This window comes from Battus philenor, unplaced genomic scaffold, assembly GCF_028537555.1.
Source record: "Battus philenor isolate CCGP_79_NKW_IND1 unplaced genomic scaffold, ilBatPhil1.0.hap1 SCAF_3, whole genome shotgun sequence".
Lineage (NCBI taxonomy): Eukaryota > Metazoa > Arthropoda > Insecta > Lepidoptera > Papilionidae > Battus > Battus philenor.
The window spans coordinates 8,166,283-8,192,474 of record NW_027181693.1 but is presented as its reverse complement, the minus strand read 5'-3'; the positions used below and the strand labels follow the sequence as shown (position 1 = coordinate 8,192,474).

The following is a 26,192-nucleotide window of genomic DNA, read 5'->3' as shown; positions in this document are numbered from 1 at the left end:
CACATCATACCAAAATATACAAATTTCTTCCTTACTGCGATCAACTAACCAACATTTTGTTTTTAAATATTAAATAATTATACTACCACACACTTATCATATGACAGGTTTAAATTGTCCGGTAAAGGTTATGTTGGACACCCAAGCATAATTTGCTCTATATGTAAGATGGTTGTCTTTTTTAATGAGAATTGGTAGTTTTTTTAAAATAGATACAAAGATGGAAAATAAAAACAAATTTTTCCGGGCTTATTAATGAAAAGAAATTTTTTATTCTTTCCACGTGTACGTGCACGTGTAGTTCGTAAACTCGATACCAATCTTAAGATATGTCGATTAACAAATTTTGATTAGTCCTAATTAGTTATATATGAATGCAGATTATTTATCTACATATATCCATCATCTAGTGACCTGCCAAGGTTCAACATACAAATAATAATTTTCACATTGTCAAAAAAGTAATGTGATAAATAAGTTTTTTTATGCAGTCACATAATTTATAACATTCAAAAATTATTAATTTATAATTTTATTGTAAATAGATACGTAATGAAACAAATAATTAATAACATGTACACAATTCGAAAAAAAGTACAAATTTAATCTTAACAAAAATTTTTGCATTGAATTAATTCGGTTCGGAACGATTTTATTATTTCCACCCCTATTTGTCAAAGACTCACATCGTACAATGACCAATGGCCTTTTTTTTTAAAGTTTTCTTAGAAATTTTGCGAAGTTAGTGTTGTACTCATTTTAGTATTGATAAGATAGCAAAAATTACAATTTGTTATATGAGTAAATTCAGATTGGTACTTAGTTTATTATCGCAGGCGATAAGATTTATTGTCTGTGGCCGATTGTGAAATGACTAAATGTTTTGAACTATAAAATGCGTTTGTTATGACTTTATCAAAAAACATGTAATCCGTGTTAAAAATAAATTTAAGAATCATCCATTAATATTCTGTAACATTGCTTAATCAACTCATTCATTCGTTGCGTGTAGTGATCATATTTTTTTATATATAAGAGTTACATGAGATTTTTTTCTTTTTTAATCTAGTCGATTTAAGGAGTAAAATAAGTATGTATTCAAAGTTGACAAGCAAATAAATTGATTTATGTATACATAAATTTAGATATATTGAAAAATAAAAAAATAATTTTGATTCCACCGATAATTCTGTTATAATTTTTTTGCTTTATTACTAATTACTTTAATTTATATAAACCAAGGCTAACAACGCTGTAACATAAACGCGTAAAAAAAATGTAAAACTTTTTAATGAATAGAATAGTTGTCAGCCTATGTCTGTTCCTGAATAGATTATGTATGCAACTATTATCTGCAGGGATAGCATTTCTCCAAAAACTTCCTTTAGTTATACAACGTGTAGCTGAAATCAATGCTATGTAATGATTACTTAAGATGCAAAAAATAACCAATAGGATATCTTTGTCAGTGCACAGAACTTTTATTATGTAGTAAAAACTTTATAGCCTCATGGCGATTGTTTTCTGTATTTAAATGGATGGAGATAGGTTTTTTTTTATGGTATAGTAAGCAATAAACACAGACATGGTCATAAAAAGATTATTTCGACTGTAGTATGACGCTTATACATGTACATGGGATCCGTGGACATGGAAAAGTGTTACCACTCTTATTGAGTGGTAACACTTTTAGTTCTTTTATATCAATTTAATAATATTTCAAATTGACTCAATTTTTGTAACCAAAACATTTCCGTTCACCTTTAATTATAATACTTTTAATTTTAGTATAACAACTTTAAAAATTATAAATTTGAAACTGTCATTTTGAATTCAGCTTTTCCAGAATCTTCCACTTAAAGCAACTCGCAGTATCGTAATAAAACTATTAAAGTGTTATAAACAATAATTATCGTATCATGGACCATTATGGTCCTATAAACGAACTAATGAATATTAATCGCTTGAATCAAGCAAGTGCTTACATAACTTTATAGAATAATTAAGTGTTATTTGACATGCGCATTACGACTCCGTTGACACCGACTCAATAATATTGTTTTAATAAAAAGAAATAGGATACAAACAAAATGTTTATTCGTAAGAGTTGTTAGGCTATGTCTGTTTTTCAATAGATTTAGTATTTAACTATTATCTGCGGTTCTTCCCTTTTCTCATTCACCCAATTCCGAAAACCGTTGCTCATTCTAGAGATGATAGAATGATAAAGAACGATATAGGTCTTACTATTTTGTCCAATACTATTTCACCTGTCTAACATTTACCTAAACTGTACTCATAAAAACGTTGTCAATAATGTTACGATCCACGCACCCTCAAACGCAACGAAAGACATTCATCCACAATGCGGTCAGACCTTGTTAGAAGATGTTGGTTTCAGACAGTTTCCATCTGATCCAATTGAAAATTTATTGGGCAGGCCTACACCTAACAGCTGACGTCCAGTGGCTTAAATGATAATGATGGATACATTTATGGTATTATAAAGTAAATAGAATTTTGTAGTACAAAGTTCTGCCTTAAAACATTCGCTCTTATCACCTTAGCAGGAGATTGTACGATTTATAGTAGCAACTTTGTCCCCTTATCAAAACACAACAATGTAATACTCTACTGTTTTGTAGTTATAGGCTTCAAATCGAGGTCCTATTATGCTCAGTAATATTATGACACAACCGTCTAAGGGCTCTTAGTTCATTAAATTGTAAATACTAACGGACAAACAGGATTTTTCCGTGACCAAAAATATAATTATATGCGACGCAGTTGTTTACCTTCACTAAGAGTGAATTACCACAGGTATTTTAATAGTAAATAATAATAGTAATTAATGTTGCAGGTTGTTGCGAAATTTATGATATCAGCAAAAAACAAACTAAGCTTTTAGAAATGATTAGCAAAAATTATTGTCGGCTGACGCAATGATTGTTTCATCCAAGGCTAAACAAAGGCCAATGCGTTGAAAGTACTGATTACAGTACGCGGTGGAGACTCCTGATTGGTCGCGCTGGGAGGCCTGGCCGGGTGTGGCGAAACGTGTTATGTTTCATTCTATTGAAATGTTTGTAGTCTTTCAAGGTGCTGATTTGTAAAAAAATAGTATACCAGGAACTGGCTAGCCATTATAAATAAACTCAGCTTTCGGTACGGTCGCTGAGAAAAAAAATGATTAAGGCAGGCAGTTATGTTAATATTGACATTTTAAAAATTGACAAAAAATAGACTCTAAGTTGTATGTTTAATGACAAAAATGCTTTAGTACCTACGCTTATTCATGAATAAGTATATTTAGTATCTTCAAAAAATTTAAATGCATTCTATTACAAAAAGTTATCATAAAGAAATAATTAAAATGGTACAGAAAAAAGTGTCGAATGCTATTACACTAAAGATAAGTCTTTGTTTCTTGACCTATTTTCATCAAAGCAATGTAACCTTTCATTAAAAGTAATAAAGTCTGGCGTCAAGAACAGTTGGCAACATGTCGTACATTTTTAACATTCATTGCCTATTTAAGTAATCGACAACATCAGAAGAGTTGATTTTTAAAAGTACCATACTACTCATTAAACTTGTAACGTATACAGATTCTATATATTGATAGGTAGAGCATAATTCTTTATTTAAAACGCGCAAAATTATGTTACATTACTATATCTAAGTATATCTAAGCTATGGAAAGCTAATTCGCATGTAATTAAATTAAATTTCGAATAATTTATAAATCAAAATCCATTGACACTTTAAGATTGACATTAATTTTCGTAATTTTGTTGAAATGTCTTTTATAAAAATTATATTTTATATGATATATGCGATATTTGATCGCATATCAGTACACAAATGACTATACTTTACGTTGTGACTATCGGTATGCAAATATACAAGTACTGTATGCTGTGTATTTAATGCAGCTCGTTGCGCAGTATTCAACTGCGCAGTTCTAATCATGTCTTCATATCTATAAATTTTTAACTAATTTCTGTTTGTTCTAGAACTAATTTTATTGACATATTCAATCTGTGAAGAGTCAGGAAATTTTGTTCCACCACTTTTAATATAGATTTATATTGTGCCATGTAATACAATTTTTTTTATTTTATTACTTTGATCGTTGTATAGGTGCCTTTTTTTCTTTACATATGTCTTGAAACGTTAGATCGGAACATCTAAAAGCAAGGAGGGAAACATTTTCATATTCAATTATGTTTTACCAATACCAATAAATTACAATCAATAGTCTCCATTTAATTGTATTAATGTATTCTTTACGAATTCTTTATTAGACAAAATCTGACTAAATAATAGGTAAATGATAGGATATATGGGCGGTGTATTTCACACTCATTTAAATATGAAAAAAATTGGGAAAATGTGGAGAATGTTGACCATAGATTATTGATTCTTTTTAATTCAGGCGATTAAGCAATTCGAAGACGGATGTGTTCGTTTGAATTAAGTGATCACGAGTAAAACATGGACATAAAGAAAGACTTATTATATAATAATTATTTATTATGCAAATACATTGTATCAACATTACAAAATCTTATTACTGCGCGTGCCTGTTTTAAAACCTTCCACATGGTGTATCCATTAGCATGCATAACACTAAAACAAATACGCTACAACGACGTTCTTTGAATATCATGGATGTATTTAAACGACATTATAACATGTATTATTTAATAAATCAAATGGCGTTATTTATTTACCTTGAGAATTACAAGTCTATGCTGTAGTTTTCCATTTAATAGATATAATAAGTTGAAAGAATGCAACAGTATGATGAAAGATGCACATGCGAGCGATGTACCTCGACTTCTCACTGGTGTGCAAAAATAAAACGATAACGGATACCGTCTCGAAAGTTTAAATTAAAGACTCACTCTTGTAGTGCTAAAGTTAAAACTCTAATGAGAGAAGTGTATTTTTTTAACAAATTAGGCCTTTTTATTTATAATCAGAGATGTTGGTCGCTGTAACCTTTTTAATTTCTTGCAACTCGTGAATTCTGTATCTACAATCTAAAAAAAATAGCTTAAAGTAAATGTTACAGAATGCAGCTGTAATGCCTTTGAATCCTGGACGAAAATTCCAGTCAGGCAGTTTAACGACAATTCTAAATATGTGACCTTGGAGGTTAGATCAAATCCGTCAATTTCAACAAGTTTAACAAGTTTTCATTATAACATTTCGAGCAAGTTTTGCATAGTCAATTTTTAACGCCTGTTCGTTTTTTGATATTGAACACGTAATAATTTTTTTTTTCATAAACCAATTTGCATATGTGTAACACTTTGTTATTTATATAATATAATAGTACAAAAGTAAGGTTTTTATCTTTGTTTTAATTAATATATGAATATTTTAAATTCTTTGGATCTGCTCATTGTTTTTTAATTAAATCTAAATTTTTCTCATTTGACTCGATACTGGATATCAGTCATCATTAGCGACATTTAAGAAAAGTCGTACATTATTTATAATAAAAATCATTACTTCATTTGAAGACATTATTAATTCACCTATGAATATAAATTCTTCTAATTTATTTTACTATCTAGATTTTGAATTAACTCATTTATTATTAATATACACACCTAAATGTATATATACATGTTTACGTTTTGGATTCGACAGGCATGTAATTTAGGAACGCTTAAAATAAACATTTATGTATCGACAAATATAAACTCAAGTGCATGTTGTACGTGACGTTTTATCAATATGTTCAAGCAACTACGCGATCAGGTTGAGACAGAAAAAGTAGCTATTTTACTTGCACCGACCGGTCCACCGTACCGCTTTGTTTCAGAACCGGTCCAAAAGTAACTTAATAGACAATATGAGAAGGCAATTTATGTATTGAGCCAAACAAACACAAAATAAAGAATTCTACAAAAGGACGTCGTAAATTAAAAGCTACGTAGAACTACGATGTTTTCAACTGATTTGACATTGACATCATCGATCAGATGAATTAACCAAAGTGGGTGAATGTAACCGGTGCATGACTAATAACTGCATTATTGTACAGCTGTTGGTTTATTTATATTTAAAAGCTACAGTTATTTAATATGAACACATTTTATTCAACAGGACACATGACTGGACAAATGATGTGGAAGCATTTTACATTTTGACCTCATTTTTTTACCTATAAAACGATGACGGTTTTTCAATTTTAGTGACATTGTCTAATAATAATTATAACACTAATTCTCGGTCTATCTATGCAAGTGCCAGTCTCATAGTATCTCCTATGTACACTTGAGACCACAGTGTGAATTTGCTTCAGCTAATAGCCAACATTGTGTTAACAAAAGTTTGAAATATGTAATGTAACAATGATTGTGAGTTTCTAGTAATTTGTGAGGAGTCGGTGTCTATCGCGATTTTCTAAGCGAACAGGTCACACGCATATTGTGATGCATGCGAGATGCAACGGATGCATGGATTGATAAACAACGTTTAATCTCTTAGGTATCTAATTTTTAATTCAAAATAAATCTTTATAAAAGCCTTAAGGTCATCCAGAAAGCAATGGAAAGAGTTAGATTCGGAGCTTAGCTGCGAGATCGAAGTAGAAACGAAGAGATCTGCATCCGATGTAGCTTGAAGAACTGCTCGGCTGAAGTGGCGGTGGGCGGAGCATATCACACGTGCAATCGACGGCCATTGAGGCCGAAAGGTTCTCCAGCGGTGATCTCCATAGATGCGGCGTGAGTACGAGGACTGATGGTATAGTCAAGGTCGCGGGATACAGGCTGCGCAAGGGCCTTGCAGTGATCGTCTATCGGCTAACATTACGACGATAAAACCTTTTCAATAATGAAAGACGAGACCTCGGTAACATCAGGAGGATAATTTAGTTATTTTACAGGATTAGTTTTAGAGAACGCTTTTTACAGAAAGTAAAAGATTAGAAAATGGCAAAACAACGATTTTATTTTTTCATATTATTAGCTGGTATACTTTTATATTTTGATAGTTTTACGTACTGAATAGGAAGTCAAAAATGAAATTGGTATTTATATTATTTCAGACCATTATCAAAAATTAAGATTATTGAATATATTTATTGCTCTAAGTGCATTTTTTTAGATTTTTTTTACATTTTAAATATACATTGTATTATTCATTTACAAATTTTAGCTTTAAAAAAACGTGGTGAAATTAATTTCGATGTATTCAAGTAATACCAATACGTGCACGAAGAATCGCGGAAATTCGCAATTCTCTTAAGTAATCTACAGTTTTTATATCGTGTTTTATTATTACTAAAACGTGATCTTTTTTAAATACACCGATAAGGAGTGTTGAAAAAAAATCTGAAAAATTTGATGAAATTGCTGATTTTATTACAACAGCGGCACGATTTTAGCCTAATTTTCATGTAACCAAGCAAGAATCTATTACAAACAAATTGATGAAGATGTCCATCGATAATTCCCTAGAAACAATATACTAGTTTTAAGTTTTAGAGGTCATATGTAAATGAGAAATCATGAAACGTTTTTAATGTTAGCTTGTATAGTGATAGGAGTCACCATTTAGTTAAGAGTGATTACTCTAAAATAAGTATACATTTTATTTTCTAGGAACCTGACAGTTCAAGAACTTCTAGCACTACAAAGTCTATAGAGAAAAATAGTAATAAATAAATTATTAAAAATTGAATTCGAACTTTATAAACGCATTTTATTACTATATTACAATTACGTTAATTATTATTATTAGGTGGTACGAAGTTCGCCGGGTCAGCTAGTACATCATATAACCAATGACTTCGTATACGCGTACAACACAAATATTGTTGATAAAATACCAGAAACAATAACTAGTAAATAATTTTATCTTATTTTAGAAATCTTTTTCAAAAACTCAGTTCAGAATTACAAAAATGGTAATTATTATTTACATTTTAAAAAAACTAAACAATGAATAATTTTTTGCAAAAAAATATCTTTTGCTTGAGGTTGGTTTTAATACAAAAAAAGTACTTTGTTCTATCACAGCTCTCGTAAATTAACATACGAACGTGCACGATTAGCATTATAAAACAGATTTCAAAAAGTCTTGCTGTAGGGAAATACTTACCCGCTGTAGTTAAACATTTGCCCCAAATAAACCTGATCTCGAGGTTTCATAAGAGGTCGCAATGTTCTTCTTATCCAAGGTTGGTAAAAATAAAAAACAAAGACGCATCGTGAACATGATCAAAGACAAGTTACTCGTTTGTGCCTGCATTCCGATGCGAAAATATAAAGGATCGTAGCCTTGATTAAGAATACCTTTCTTTAACTGTAATTGCGCCTTTCTTAATTTTATGACTCGGTGTTATGAAGTCAAACATTTTTTAAAGCAGATTTTAAAATAAATTAATTATGTCCAGGAAGTATTTCATCTATCTAAAATTTATGTAAATATTGTTTTGTTTTATTATACAAGTACAGTAATCAGATATGCAAAATCGCTTGATATTAAGCGATAGTCTCCGCATAAAGGCTATATAGATAAGATTTCGTAATACGCCATTGTGCATAATGCTCAGCTGGACAGTGTTCGTCTAATATCCCTTAGTACCTAAAGAAGAAAGCCTGCAACCAATGTGGTAGCAGTGTCGACTTACGATATTGAAAGGTGGTCTTTCATTCTGGGCTTCATATGCAAGCTTACAGTATCTCAACGAGCTATGTAGAGGGCTATGTACGGGATTTCTCTACGAGCTCAAATTTAGAAATATGTATGTAGACGGATGAAAGTAATCGACGTAACTCAACCATGGGCAAGTTGAAGTCCCAATGTGCAGGCCATAAGACGCGCAAAACTGATGACCACTGGAGCCTTAAAGATCTGGATCGGAGACCACATACCGGCAAGTGCAGTGAAAGACGTCCATCCATAAGGTGTAGGGACTACTGCCTTGAAGTCGTCGAAAGACGGTAAATTGTGGCCAGGCACAAGCGTTTCTATTGAAAATCATTGAGTACACTTAGTTCCGGCAGTGAACGTCCTACGACTGAAATGATCATGAAGTAATAAAAGACAAAGTGTTTATGTCAAAGTATATTATTAGCATATGTACTTAAATAAAAGTGTAACAAAATATTCACTTGGAGAAATTACAATAATACGTGCGAATGTATAATCTCATAATTGAACGGGAATTATTAAAATTATTAGAAATATTAATAAGGGATTTTTAAGAGGGAATTTGATAAGACACAGAAATACTTTTTTTAATAATAACGATAATGATAGAATTGATTTTTCATCATAACAATAGACATAAGGCTGACTCATGTGGTAAGTAATTGAAATCTTCTTAACCTTTTAATAAACAAAAACAGAGTAAGATAAGCGGCGTTTTCCATATCATGATGAATTACTATTTAGAATTCAGTGATTTATGATCACCAGCAGTGTATAAGTATAAGGTGAATGGAAAAATATCAAACAGCCAAGTGCTGTGTATATGGAGGACATGACCGTAATACAAAAAGCAGACTTCCATGAAGCCATACGTTCAGGTCAAAGGCCTCTATAATCTCAAACATTTCAACTCGGCTTTGGAGAGTTTTTATTTTTATTTTAAAACATAATTTAAAAACATTAAAAAAAAAAAATCAAGAATCAAATTACAGACGTATTAATTACTGAACATGAAATATTTAAAATCCAAATAATTTGAAACAAAGCCAATCTATGAAGATTGATTTCTGATTAAGCGATGTTTGGATTTAATAATGTGTGAATTATATATTCAGCAAACACTATGACACGTGGCTATACAGATGTTTATTGTAGTGGGGACGTTCGAGGGGTTTGAATAAAATTACACTTTTACATTTATTTTCAAATATAATTATTTTTTGGCGAAAAGTCACAGGAAAGAAAGAAAAAAATATGATTAAATAGTAGATCTCCAGTTTATTTTGAAAGAAATATTGTTGCAATTCAAAATGAAATCTATTTTGGAGCCACTGATGGAACTTACATCTTCTTGTGGGCAGTACCTACTTGCCCATTCGTTGAATAGACCACTCTTGTTGGCAGAGAGGGCATCGGTTGTTCTGTTTTACCCACAGTGACATGCAGCAAAAATGGAAACTGTGATTACACTCGCCCCACACTACGACGCAATCTTGTTTCCCGTAAGAATCCTTTTTGCTTTCACCTTGACATCTGAGACATGCATCTGCAAATGAAAGAAAAAAATATCTGTTACTAAGCCATGACCGAATTATTGGTCGCCATACACCTATGTACTAAAACGGTAGAGACCTTCGACCAAATAACTGTTATACGAATATAACTGTCATAGATTATTTTTATTTGCGAAGTACTAAAAGTACGAAGTGCGAAATAGATAACGCAATACATAAATACAGGGAAGAATCATTCGTGTCTAGTAAGTAAAGTGAACATAGTCTAAGTGGTTACAATACCGGAGATAAAGTAATCAACGGAAATCGTGAATGTCACGTAGGAACCGCACGATTGTATACTTTCCGGTAAATTTTCCACTTCTGTACAAAAATGACGTTATTATTGGCTCATAGTACATATTATCATATGGAATATTACAAGAAATTTTACCGCAGATTTGATGAAGCACAAATACAAATTTGTTAATTAATTTTACATGAGCGTTGCATTAGTTATTTGATGTGGTTTTCGTTGCGTAAAAAAGAAAATTCTAAGCTCACATTAAGGAAGGAGCTCGCATATAGAAAAATTAATAGTACTCTTTAATCGGACTTAAATTAATCAATGGAAAAAATACACAATATTTTAGATGTCACTGAAATTAGATAAGCTTTAAGTTTTCTACTAATAATTGCGATCACATAATATAACTAAGTTTTACACATACAATCAATGTTGCTACAAATTTTCTGTTATGAAATTCAATTTACACTTGTGGTAGGTTGTGACTATATATAATATTATATAATATAATATAACATATTTTATATAATATAATATAATATAACATATAATTTCATATAAAATATTAAACAAGTATTCTTATAAATTTATTTATTATCAACACTTAGTTTTTGATACAAATAACTACCAATGTTTGTTTATAAAATTATGTGCATTATTGAGCTTCAAAGGCCCCGCTAGATAAATATTTACTTCTTCTTGGACCAAAAGGTGTCTCAAAAACAGGTTTACATTTATAGTTTCTTGGTATCTAAACTGCTAAATTATTTTTTCGTATCCGTCCAATCTTTCTTTATGCCTTTAACACGCAAGCAAAAAAAAATCCACTTGTGTTATTCCTAAAATTTAGTGAACATATCTTTCATTATTAAATATGAGACAACAAGACTTTTTAACTCCTACTCATATAAGATGTTACTTTCCAGATTATTCCTACACATATTACACACACTAAATCTTTTATGTTAAATTTTTGGTTATAAAACTATATCCAGGACGGGTTTCTGCTTATATTAGCTTTTACGACCTTCTGATTCAAAATTTCTAGCTGTTCTATCTTTGCATTTTTATTTAAATTATACCATATAATACAAATATACATTTCTTTTAACAAGAATTGGAATAATTTATCTGAAATAAAGGTTTCGCAGTAAAGCTATAATAACACAATTGAAATTTTTGGCTCTTTCAGACATTGTATTTCAGGTCACTTTTCAATTTTGACTATTTTTTTAAGTTAACACCTGCTATAGAAAGAAATATAAGCTTGGATATACGGTAGGTATAAAATGTAGAACATCGCTTTCGACACTTTCTAAACAACCTTTTCTAAGAAACTTATTGAGCATATCTAAAATTTTGAATTATTAATATTTATATAACTTTGTCACTTGTTTATTAAGCCCGTTTACTATTTGATTTAGGTAGATGTTAAGACACTGAAGTAAATAGCTTTGTTACCACGATTAATTAAATTTATTTTCAGAAGACATTGACGAGGGTTATATAGCAGTTAAAACGACAAAAATGCACCACGAAAAATTGAATAAGTTCGTATTAAAAATACAGCATTGTTATAAATTAATTGTAGTCGTCTGATGTAGTGACGGCGAAATCGTTGTACCACATGTACATGCTGTATACGCTTGACCAGACGAGCGACGAGGTTTAGGGCGGTTCAACATCGGCCGTACCTTTGCGCCGAGCCACCGTGCTTACCCCACCTAACCACGCTTTCCTAAGACGCGGTACAGAGATTTCGGTAGCAGTCTAGTAAGACACCATTGTAAGCGACCATTTAGTTTATTAGAAGCGGCGGATATGACCATGATTCATTATTATAAATGAGGAATGTACATAATTATATCTCAAGGTGACAAGCGCGAAAACTCCGTGGAAAAGGTCATCGTCCTTCCACTATAACAAAAAAAAAGAACAAATTTTTCCTTTATCGCGCTTGGTTACGTACGATGGAAAGTGCTGATATTTACTCACTAGGGTAAACCCACTATAAAAAAGACAAAAAAGTAAAAGACCTCTCAGTGTCTACTAATCAGAGGTCAATTCGATAACTCGACACTTCATGACTTGAAAAACTATTTTAATTTTTATCAACCAAGGAGCTCGAAAACCTTGTACAGTATCCGGCGATAAACATTGCACGTCGAACTTTGGAAAGAGACAATCGGCTTATTTCGGCTTCGTAGAGCACTATCTCTGTCCCACACTACCTATGTGACGTTTTGTTAGTCGTATTTCGTGCGATAGAGATATTAATAGATAGAGAAATATAAAAGTACCGGTATATCGATTAGCGATAGATACACTAGGCTTGATGATTTATAACGTTGCTAAATCTATCATTACACCTGGTTATTCAGGAAATGCGCAAATTAACGTACGTCAACGTCATGTTCACGGATAAAAATACACGGCTATAAATGTTTGGTATTACCAAAACAGAGGTTAAATTTAAATAACCTAACACAAAATTAATGTTCCAGATTTTTGATTGTAATTACGGTAACATCTTTTTTTAAAAAAAGGTCATTCTAATTATTTTTCCATTAATTAGTCCAAATCGGCTATTTTTTATACTGATTATAGTTGTTTTTTGATTGAAATTGGTAATGTTTTTATGGTTATAAGATTACGCATATCTTCATCAAAAGGGAAAAGCAATTTTAATCACTAAACGTACAGTTTTATACGTAATTACGATTTTCGTACGATAATTAATTGCACTAGCAAAATCAAACGACAGGAAAATCGTTTTAGCGACGTAATGCTATTATTATGAATATACAACTAAATCTGTTATTTGGTTTACAAGGTCTAATACATAATCGAATATTTAATGATTTATAGGCCGAATAGAATGTCGTTGTATTATTTAGACGTTGATGCGTTAAGAAAAAATTAGGTGACTGCCACTGACCACATTTTACAAGAAAATTTAATACAGCAACAAATTTCTTTTTTCAAAAAAATTCCTTTTATTGAAAGATAAATTGAATTTATTATTAGTTTTTCCATAACGTTATATAAATAAATACTATTAGGCAAAAAGCGGTCTAGTAGCTAGTCTGTAAGCCAACACGGTAAAGTCCGGTCTAGCACGGTGTCAACACTTGACGAGACGAGTAAACAGCAATGAAACGAATATAAAAGCGAATCCAATGAAGTACAGGAGGTTGAAAAAGCAACATAACATGTCGACAAATGCACATTTAAATATGCCAAAATCGTTACAATTACTTTTTATATATTATATAATAAGAAATAGATTATACTGTTGACCACTATTAACATTATAATACTAGATTAACATATAGAAATAATAATGTTTTATTGATTTATGAGTAATTTCACGAAATAATCATTTCATAATTAGTAATAAAATTAAAAAGAAGAAAGGGAAATATTTATAAGGCATGATTTTTTGTAGCTGACGATAACTTTCAATGACATTATCCAAATAACATCTTCACGTTCTTATGTGACAAGTATTATCTAAAAAAAAATAATGATCTTTTTAAAACTTGTCAAAAAAAATTTTTTTTTTGTTTCAATTAATTATTATAAGATAATACAAAATACATATTATATATATATATATATATATATAATATGTATTTTGTATAAGAGCCACACATATATATGTATATATATATATATATGTATATATATATACATATATATGTGTGGCTCTTTCCTTTCAAATAATATATGGTAAACCCGATCTAAAAATTCATGGTTTGAGAAATAACAAATAACGTCATGATAATAGTAAAGTAAACAAAAGTGTTTATTCGGATTACTTCATATTAAAATCAATTGTTCTTTGCTATATGTTCCTGCAGATTTTGTACTACCAGAAGTTATTGGATTGCCGCATTTTAGCATAAAAAAATAAGTTAACGTAGCATATTTTATAATGATCACTTCAGACGAGGTATTTGGAAATAGGCCAGAAAGCTTTAAAGTTTTTTTGCTGATAAATTATCTATAAATTCAACCTTTTAAATCTTTAACACCCACAAACAAACATCCTGTATTTAATAAACAAATAAACTTCAGTTAGTTTATTTAATAAAATGCGAACATTAGAACAAATACACGCAACCCAATAATGTGTAATTTAATGTACTATATAATAAGTACTACATTATTTCAGTTGGTCGTCCAGCAATAGAAGGATTAGACTAGCAATCGTAGATCGTGGTTCGATTCTAGAAATATCTTCTTTATTTCTCAAATAAAGAAAAATATTCTAAAGGACATTCTTTCGTCACCACTTACATAATCGTAAACAAAAAGTCATATGGACGTTGTCATATCCTCGATTACAGAATACAAAATTCTGTACAGCACTTGAATTATCACTTATCTATATAAAGGATTAATTCCACTCACCATAGCGCTCTCTAATATGGAAAATAAAGGAAAATACTAAGCGAGAACGGACCAACATTTACCAATAATCAGCAAGCTACATTACCTCCTAACATCCACAAAGAACTACTGTATCTGTACTATTTTTAACATCCTTCATAACAGACATTCCGTGGAAGACTTCAAATTAGACTTCAGCCTCTAACTTTTGAATCTATAACCGAAAGTTTTTGCAATTGATTACATGTTAATGTAAGTATATTCTGAACAAGAGTAGATTAAAATAGAATATTTTGTTAGGCCAGTCTAATAATGCAAATAAAAAATTAAGAGATTGTCGATAAGAAAAAGTGCGAATGCCATAAAAGAAATATTGAATATTATTACGATTTTTAAAACCTTAACTAATACTGCGAAAAACATGAGTCATGACAATAACGGTCGCAATGCGGCGTTTTTGTATGTAAAAATAAGGATGTGTAATTCGTTGAAGTATGAAACAATTAAATCATCGGCTGACAACCCTAAACTTAACGATATCTCTCAGAACAAATATTCTCAAACTCGGTTCCAGGAACGACGTCACACTGGTAGGCTTGTAAAAGTACATACACGTTACTCTTTATTTTAGCGATAGGATGTGTTACGATAAGTGTGTTTTCGAGACCAACGTTGCACATAATTGCTTAAAAATTTTTTTATACAATCGCTACGAATGGTAGACTGCACTACAGCACGTATTTCTATAGACCATGTAAATTGTTCTTCAAAACTCTTACCTAAGTTTGGTATGATATTTACCTTTGGATTTTTTGCTCAATTTATTTAAAGTAAATGTTAGAGAATTTATAATCATAATTTTATTTAGAAGCTAGTGCACTGATAGGCACCTGATACACTCGTATAGAAACACAATCTGTTCATAACAGTATGACGTACATGATTGTTGACATTGAATGTGTTTTAAGCTAATATACGATGTTATCAAAGCTAAAATACATCAAGTTCATCTTCATAATCATATGAAAATAAATGTTCCTTTTCAACATAAATATAATTATGTTAGGAGATCAATGAAAGGTTTGTAGAAAGTGTCTTTGATAATAAACATTTTCCTAAATCCTTGACCTGAAAACATAAAATTTACATTTCATTTTAAACATGTTCAGTGTTCTTATGAGTAGGCACCACAGTATTATTAAAGTATTTAATTGCTTCTAATTAGTATACACACATATATATGTAAATTTGACATTGAGATAATTAACTGAAAGAATTTGATAATGCCCAATATATTTAATTACACAATGAATTAATTACAGATTAATTGCAAAGTAGTGTTATTACGTGTATAATAAAGTATTTTAAATGATTATTACTAACGCAAAGCATTCACTCAAAAAATGAGCCCCAAAAACCTTAAGATATACGTACGACCTATTTAAATATAAAAGTAGACACATAACTTATTTACTGGCCAAGTATTAAAACACGTATAAAAACATATATTTTAGATCCATTTATTTTTATATGTAAAACCACGCACGTGTATATAACACGATGATCTTTACAACTATGTACGCACGTACATAGTTGTAAAGATCGATGATTATAAATTTAAATGTACCAATTGTAATATTATTTTCTACCCCTGACATCACGATGACCTAAATGTTAGTTTTGTGTTGAAACGGGACGATAAAAGGGAATCTTTCTTATTCGTTTACATTTACATTGTTTTATCGTTATTAAATGGAAATCATAAATTCATAAAATTTTGAAAGCAAATATAAAAAGAGGGAAATGTAACGTTTAGGACTTATAAAAAATATGAGTAAGTAAATCAAGTATTGGAGGCGCTTCGGTTTACATTTTCACACAGGCGCATGTTAATGTACGTGAATAGTGTAGAGATGTGTGGGTCGTATTAACATTACAAAACATTGAGAGAGTGTGACCGGTTTACGTTTGTATTTCGCTGCTTATTCAGGTTCGTCAGTGGTCCTCAATCTTTATGAAAATGATTCTTTATGTTGCCAACCGAAATATCTTTAATATAACCTAAGTGAAGAATGGTAAAGATTTTGTCATAGCAGTTACTAATAACTTTGTATAAACCTTTAAAAAAATTGACGCCTTTTATAATATTAAATAATATTTGCATTAACTTATACTTGTAGAAAACTAGCTAATTTTAATTTTAGAAATCATTTTGATAACAATTTACTTATTGTTCACAATGTCAAAGCGACATATTAAACCTGTACAAAAAATGTTTGCAACAACGTACCTACCAATGGACCGTTGGTTCGTGTACTTTTCTTCCAGTACTTTTCCATCAAAACCTTGGCGCATTTGTTAGCCAAAACAGATGAACGTATAACCATCTCTTTCGAACAAACGCATACATCAGTACTGCTGTTTCAGTTTGCTGGGTAGTTTTAGACATTGAGTAATTGAGAATGATGGTATACCAAATGATGGAGAAAAGTTTAAGATTTATGTACTATGATTGATTAAGAATTCTTATGATTGGTGTTGTAGATTAAAAATATATTTAAAAATAGCCATCCGGACAGAATTCATAACGTCCAAAGTTATTATTAGTTATTGCCTGTTGCAGCCCAATAAAAAAATTTCAGCTTGGTTTATACTTTATTTATTGATTTAATGTCTTAATTAAAAAAGCATGTATTATTAACAAAAATAATTTTTCTTTTTCGTAAATTGCATCACTTTAATAATGATTTGATTATATTTTCATTGTAATGTTTTAAGGTACACAATATTTTTTTGTATAATTACATTTTAACACGCCTTTTTGTTGATTATGACTTATCAAGTAGAGAGAGGTGTTTTAGTTTACTCTGTGGTTTGTATAGGAAATGAATTGTGTTATTTTTACTATTTTACTTTCAAATTTTCCACTTTTCTCTCCTCAATAACTTTCCTCGTCTTATCGAAAATTTAAAAAATGCCGAATGAACTGAACCGTATTTGCTTGCTTGCACTAAGTAACACATTTGGACTTGAATTTTTATTTTCATATAGCAATAAGAAACCAGATGATATATATTATAGTTTTATGATCTAGTCACTCGATTGAAACGCCATTTAAAATCGTACCAAATTTTAATGTTTTTTTTTCAAGGAGAAATAACTAGACTTTTTCACCACAGATCCACATTTATAAATCTACATCTCCTAAAATAAATTATCTGTAAATGTCGTCCATTACCAGTAACAAAAAGAAAGTAATTTTGAGATACATATAATATTCTACCATCGTGGACTGTTATAAAAACTATTTATTGGTTAAGATTTGCTTTTTAATATTTTTAAATATTAATTATTTAGGCCATACCATTAGGTACATTTAATGGTATCATTAAGCGAAATAACTGATGGCCATATTACATTTCATCGTTGTTTCAGCCCATAGACATTCAGTACATATATATATAAGCGTATATAAGCATCCCCAAAGATATCTATGGGAGGATATACCATAATTAGCGATCGCGATGCTTTAACTCTGGAAACTTGTTTGTGAGTAGTGGCAATCTTATATAATTAATGTACAAATTGTGAATTATTTAAGATTTAATTTTGGGAATCGAACTCGCGACCTTGCCGCTGGGCTAATACTACTCATATCATATTAATTGGTCACATTGAATCTTTACAGAAACAACAGAGTTTTTATTAATGAACAGTTCATAATGACTTTTGAATATTCAACTATTGGCAACAAGATTATTATCTAATTAAAGCTTATGGAAATAATACAAACATTAAAATGCAAAATAATCTATTCGAGGGAATCTAAAAATTGCGCCCAAATAATCTAAAATTAAAAACTTGGAAATACCTTTTTTACGTTAACACAAAAATTAAGTTCTCATGGATATAAAGACAATACAATTAAAACAGTAATTATAAATTGTAATGCATATAATATCCGATATCAACATAACCTCAAAAAAATTAAAAAAAAAAACAAAACTTTAACATTTCAGTTACATGAAAACAACAAAAAATTTGAAGACGGAAAAAAAGTTAGGGTTAGAAGCAATTTTTCTTTAATGTGAATTAAACAAAGGAAAAAAAGTGTTTTTGATTTTTATTAAAATTAAAATAATTTTTTTTTGCATTACTTTCTGACGTTTTAAGATCAATAATGTTTTATGAGATCTTATTTTAGCTAACGATACTAAGAAAATAAGTATAAGGATTTAGTATTAGATTAACATAATCAGCTCAACTCCTTTGTCTACTAGGTGCGCTTAATAATGAATTAATGTATATTTCTAATTAACAGAATTATGATACGTTTCTGCAAAAATTTCTAAAACAGCTTACATATAATATGATCAACTAGTTATTTCCATAATAAGACAACCTACGTATACGCAGCACTGCGAAGAATCAAACATTTACTACTGATAAATAATATTGTATTTACTCGAGAAGCAAGCCGCTACTAAGTATCTGAACATTGTGCTTTTAAGATAAGTAAAATTATATAAAGGTGGGATCAACCCAATGCTTGCAAGCCCCATTCAATAATAAACCAGAGATAGACAAGGAGCGATAACAAAGTAACTTAAAATTAATATTAAAAAAGTAACTAAAAACAGTATTTGGTATAAAACGATTGATATCACGAGAATTTTTCCAAGCATGTTCTCTCAAATTATAATATTAATAATAATGTTGTAAACTACAAGAAAGAAATATATTATTTTTTATTTACATTTACTACATAGATGAATTTAAAAAAATAAAAAATAAAAGATAAACGCAGATCTCAAAATATTATATTTAATTATTTATGGTGACAAATATACGTTATATATGTTTTGAGAGTTTATAAGTTGATTTAAAAAAAATTAAAGTCTTTTTAATAGAAATAAAATAAAATTTTCCTAATTATTATTATTATTATTTTAACATACATACCTTTAAACCACGTTATATTATATGTAATATATTAGATAAATAATCATAATATAGATCAAAAGATATCTCAGGTTCACATAAATTACCTGAGAAAAGTATAATACAATAAACACATATTTATTTGAAATAAAATAGTGTCTTGAGTTTTAAAAATTTATAACACCGGGGATAAGTCAATGTAATGTTCTTAATATAACTCTCGGGAATGTACCACAAATAGAATCAGTCGTACGATGCACTCGCGGTGGATAATTTTTTTAGCCATGCAGCCCGACTAACATCTAGGCTTTAGTTTTTATAAACGGTGCCTACTTAAGTTTTCTTAGTCTTAAAGTTATAAGTGAAGATACTTTAGGAACAACTGAATTATAAAATAGTATTATAGTAGAAAAAAGTCTATTTACGTAAATAGATAATACGACTCAACATATGAATATAAATTAACTTCATTAATTACAGATAATTGCGTTCATTTTAATAAAACATTAATCTTAAAATCTGTTGACTACAGCCGTAGAACGTACACTGGTGAGAAATAGCACCTAGCACCAGCAAGGTCGTCCTTCACCTCGCTCTGTGGCAGTCCATGGTCTCCAGGCCGCATTCTTACGACCTAAGATAAGAGCTGGGGCCTTAAGGTGTTGGAGAGGCGACTACAGAAAGAAAACAGCTTTATTCCACCTCTCTAATGATTGTAGAATTTTTTGATGCTTTTTGTACGTTGAAACACACTGGTATATACCAATCAGAGCGTTGAAAACACAGCCTCTACAACCTAATCCTAGCAACTAACGTCAATAAGGGATCGGGAGAGCGGCAATTTTTAAATCTTTTCAGCAACACTCCGTTGAAGGTTTCTTTTTAGACGCCTTTATAGTTTGATTTAGGGTACCAAAGTCAAACTCCTAATGTAGCTTTTATATTATGTACAACTTACAATAGTACAAAACATATTATGTTCATACTGCGTAATAGTTAGTGCAATTACTGGTTTAAACAAATGTACTATTTGATGAACTAAGCGCGTGACGCCAGTGCGGTGTTAAAAATAATTTACTTATTTTAACCACATGTAAACTTAAAATGTATAGGGAATATTCCTTGCATACTTTAAAATGCAATATTTTCGACATAGTTACCTTTACCAAATCTATCATCCTCTGAAAAAAGTCCATGGATGAATTCCTAAGCTAGCTAACTAAAATGAGGTAATATAGTTTATATAAAACGAATCTTAAACATGTTAAAATTAGATTAGAAATAAATAATTATTACTTAAAGTGGTAGACTTTAAAAGAATAACTAGGCTGAAGTCAATGTTAGTGTTTACATAGTTTTTAAACAACATTAATTTTAAATATATATATTATCGATATGTCTGAAGAAATAACATGAAAACTTTTCTTTAGCACTAGAAATGAATTACTGCTTGAATTGTTCTCAATGTAATGGTCGTATTTTACAAAGTATATATTTTATTATAGATACTATTTTTTCATGAAATACACAAATATTTGCTATTTCACATAAATGTTTTAACTTTTTTTTAAAATTACACCTATCATATATGCTATGATAATACAAAGATATAAATTAGGTTTGAAAAATGGACGCATTTTTCCTATAAAACTTAAAAAAAAACTTTATTATCAATTAAATCTCCTGCTTTGTAATAAATATCAATGACTTGTTATAATTACAAACTTGTGTTTTATATTAAAAGAATCATGGATTTATAATAAGACTTTATGACGGTTTTGAAAGTCATTAAGGTACATATGTTAATAATTATATGAATCGACAACGCATGATATTCTTAGTAATTTTTTCTTATATCAGAGCTACCAATATTAATTTTATGAATCAATATTTTCTTTTGATGTTGATGATTAGACCGGAGAAGGCAAAGTGCCAAATTACGAATAATTCTTTCGTTTAATCCAGTAACTTCGAAAATAAGGGTAACGAAATATTCATTATAAAAAAAAACATACAGTGAGACTGTCATAAGTTTAGATAATCTTTAAAGTTAGATAGGCTCGTTAAATTTAAATATAAATTTATCAAATTCTCGCTTATAATTATTATATTAACATTAAAAGTATATGTTATTTTTATTAAAAAGGCAGATAAAGATGAAGAAATCTCAAAGTTTTATTATTCAAGTGGAATAGACAAGGAGCCGACGTGTTTATGTTGGGGGCTCGACTTGTATGACCTTCGAGCTTACGCAAGAGTCGTTCAGGCAAGGACGGCCATTGCTACTCGTTTTATCGCACCACCTAGTTCCACGAGTCCAATTCACGACTTCCTTCTTTACGTTTTACACGATAATGTTAAAGTGTAAATGTTACTTTATGCATAATTCTATTGACTTTACAACAATAACCATAAAGTATTATAAACATTTGTTTTCCTTATTTTCTTAGTAGGATTTCAACGATATCTTACATATATTTTATTGAATAGTATAAACGTTTAAGACATACCAAAATAAAAACATATTACACGTGTTTTATGTTTACTTTACGTGCAGGGTGTTAGATTGTAACGGAATAATCGCTAACGTCACAAAACATACCGAAATCATGATTAACGAAACAAAGCGTGAAAATAACATTTGCGTGTCTTTTAGAAAGTTAATGTTAATTTAATGGAGGTTACAGGTCGGCAAACGCCGTTCAGGACACACCCACAAGGTGGGTAGACGACTTTGATAACGATGGTTGTCAGAAGACGCTGGATGCAGGCGCATTTGTCGGCGGTCTGGCGGGCAGTGCACTTTGCTGCACGACTACCACTGCATGTGCGGAAGTGGCTAAATATTGGCCCTTATCTTACTTAGGATGGACTTCCGCAACGTAACACCTCATTCCATTAAATAATTGAGATGACGTTACTTTTAAACATTAGATATAGCACCAGGTTCTATCGTCTGCAATCAAGTTTATATCCAGCTATGTCACTGATCCCTGATGTTTATGTCTAGCAATAGATGTCTTACGACTGAAATGATGATGAAGATGTATAGCTTGATATTATGATTAGTGCGAAAATAAAACATTGAGATTCATAATAACAGCCGGTTAATTTTTAAAGGATAGAAAGATTTTAGTAGTATGTTTTGTCAAAAAAGTAGCTTAAATCACTAGGGTCTCTTATGCATTTATAACCACAACAAACAATACTTAAAACGGCAACTAACTGGACTGGACAAATTAATTAGAACATGTCTAACAAATATGCTAAGTGAGTGCTGCATTTGTAATATGTAATTAGTTCAGTTAACGTTAACGGTTAGAACCAACCAGTTAATATTCTTTGTAGTTAGTTGTCAAAAGCATTTTGAATTATTTGTTTTAAGGGCTAAAGAGAACGGAATTTATGTACTTTAAGAATATGCCTGCAGTTATTGGCCTGTCGCATTCCAATAGAAAAAATAAATTAATGCAACTTATATCTGAGTTAACATTATGTACAGGGTCGTTGGACTACATGTTAAACATTTAAAGATTTTTGTTGACTAACAAGCTATATATTCACTCATTTCAAGCTTTTACGCCTGTAAGGAATTACCATTAACAATTTAACATATTTTGTTATAAATACTTTTACTATTTCTCTATCGCGTCTTTTATACACCTGTCAACTTGTCGCTTCGGCATTACTCTAGATTATCTGGTAAAGAATGTCTAAACGTTAGTAAGCCATTACAGAAAGTGTGAATACAGCTGTTCTAAGCGTGATAGCTACTGTCACTGAGCAGTTCTGTTTGAACATGACATTTCATTTTAAGGGGGCGTGACTATTAAGTCACAAGGTAACTACTTTAACAAGGTGCTATGTCGAATTTTATAGTTAAAAATTTATTACTTACCATCAAGTTACCGTTATTCTTTCTTTAGCGAAATAATTTTTAAAATAGAAATAAAGCGCAAAACAAAAGTAACGTAACAAAAACTTGGATAATTTCCAAATTTCATTAACACTTTCAAATTATTCTTTCAGACTTTTATCATGGTAGGAACCGTATTTAGAGCACAAAACTAAGTAGATGGAAAAATTACGTAGTCTATGTCTCCGTAATTTATGGTATATTGGAAAAAAATACTTCTTTACACACCTCCTCCTTGCATAGTTTCCCCAATGCTGGGATTGTGACTACCATGTTGAGGTTCACCGTGAAGTGTGCCGAACACGTCACAGAAACAATAATACATATATTTTAAACAGTTTTATTACTTGGTATAAATGTTATTAAAAGGGTAACTCTTGTAAAAATTATCACAAAAATTAATAAACTAATTAAAAAAGCTTAATACACGAAGTTAAATTAATACTTGTACACCAGAACGGGCAGAGAGCTTAAAAGTCACACAAAATCCTGCTTAGTACTATGTTTGCACAAGTATGCCTATAACACCAGGCTTTGTTTACTTTTCTCGTAGTAAATTTCATTAACTAAGGCAATATCCAACTTGTAGGATAGCTCTTACTTACTGCTGCTGTCAGGCGATAGATAAAAGTACAAGTAACATAAACGCTATTATGCTATAGGCTGTCCAAGTTGAAACACGACTATTGCATGTTATAATAATTTATTATGACTAAGTTATAATTCAGATTTGGTTAATTTTTAGACGCTTACGAAAAACTGTCTCAAGTGCTTTAAATATCAACAAAAAAATCTTTGATTCAGAAACACGACATATCTATTAACTATTTAAGTGCTGTGCAAGAGGCATATCAAATTAAGTCGACTGAGTGCTTAATCATGTGAAGATATTATACGGTAAAATGACACTGTGACAAGTATGAAAGTGTTGATAATTCATGGAATATCATTGGATGCAACCCTGCAACTGCAATGTCAACCACTTTGTTTCGAATTCCAAAAATTATATTAGTCATTTTATCAACTGTCATTGTGTAATTAATTATGCTACCTACGTTACTCTGTAGGAAAATTTCACTCATATATTACTAGTAGAAAAAAAGTAATTATCATAAAAAAAACAATACCAGTTATATTTACTTACAGGTTCTGTTTTTCATGAAATGTTTGCATTCTGTATCTGTTCTGGTTAATCATATCAGCCGATAGACGCCTACGGAACAGTCTTGCGCTGCCCGCAGCCGGTGACTTTCCGCGACCTTGACTATTTCGTAGGTCCAACTAGCATGAGGCTTACCCACGCTGCGTCTACCGGCTAGTGTGGGCCACTCAAGTACCTTTTGGCCGCAACGGCCTAGTCAATATTTTACTTTTCTTATATAATTGATTAAGGTCGCTTAGGTTTTAAAGACGCGACGTTAAAGTATATTTAAGTATCAAATATCTTTGCGGTAATCTATAATTAGCCGTCGTTTATATAATGTTTTATTATTCACGTAACGCTTTGTGTTGTTTCTTGATGCGCTACTTAGTAGAAATTGTACTTAAAACGGCTATTTCGTTGTCAATATTTAACAGTAAACTCTAAGTGACAAATAACAATTACTTTTTTTACACTGTTCAACTTACAGAACTGAGAATAGAATAGACATTCATCCATGATATTTTATAAACTTTAGTATGTTATTTTATGATTGTCTTATGCAAATTACAAGTATATTTTTTGTAGTGTGCTTCTTCATCATCGGTCGCAAGACGTTTACTGTTGGACATAATGTGGTTAATTCTTTATTATGAAGACGTTTTAAAGGGATAGTGAAAGTTTTCGTAATATTACATTTTTCACTATTAACTGGTTTATATTATTCCACAAACTTAATATAGATTTTTAAATATATTTAAATAATACGACAGCAATGTGATATAACATTGGTATTGAATGCCGTAACAATTGAATTATGACGAAACTTCCACCTCCTGCACCAGCGGAAAGTTTTTAATCGTTCCTTTATCTAAATTTATTGATAAGATAAGACACTGCCGATTAGGCGAGACGCGTGACACGCATCTCTATATTATGATTAAAAATTATCTTTATCTTACCGTCTCGGAAATACACCATAGCGTCGCGATGATAGTCATTGTCGCAATTTTCAATAGAAATTAATTGAAAATATGTAATTGATTTCGCGAATAAATGTTTTAATACTTACTATACTTTCATACAAACACTCAAAATTCTGAATATCAAGAACATAAATGACAAATAGACAGGTCTTGTATAGATAAAAATTGTATATGTAAAAAAAATTTACGTGTAAAGAAAATTGTGTAAAAAAAATTCACACCGACTTAATTATTTACTTAATAACTTTGAAGATACTTCGGAATTACTGTGACATATGGATGTTCAATACCTTAATTCTATCCGTGACCATGGGTTTCGCAAAACATCTCGAAA

At 30.4% G+C, this 26,192-nt stretch overlaps 1 protein-coding gene across 1 annotated transcript in view; it reads right to left on the bottom strand.

Annotated features, from left to right (window-relative positions):
• Positions 1 to 9,937: 9,937 nt before the first annotated feature.
• Roc2 (Regulator of cullins 2) overlaps positions 9,938 to 26,192 on the bottom strand; it is a 36,072-nt gene continuing 19,817 nt past the window's right edge. The window contains exon 2 of the mRNA XM_068770490.1: positions 9,938 to 10,225. Coding sequence (XP_068626591.1) covers positions 10,044 to 10,225 — 182 coding nt within the window. The 3' untranslated portion in view covers positions 9,938 to 10,043. The remainder of the gene's footprint in view (positions 10,226 to 26,192) is intronic.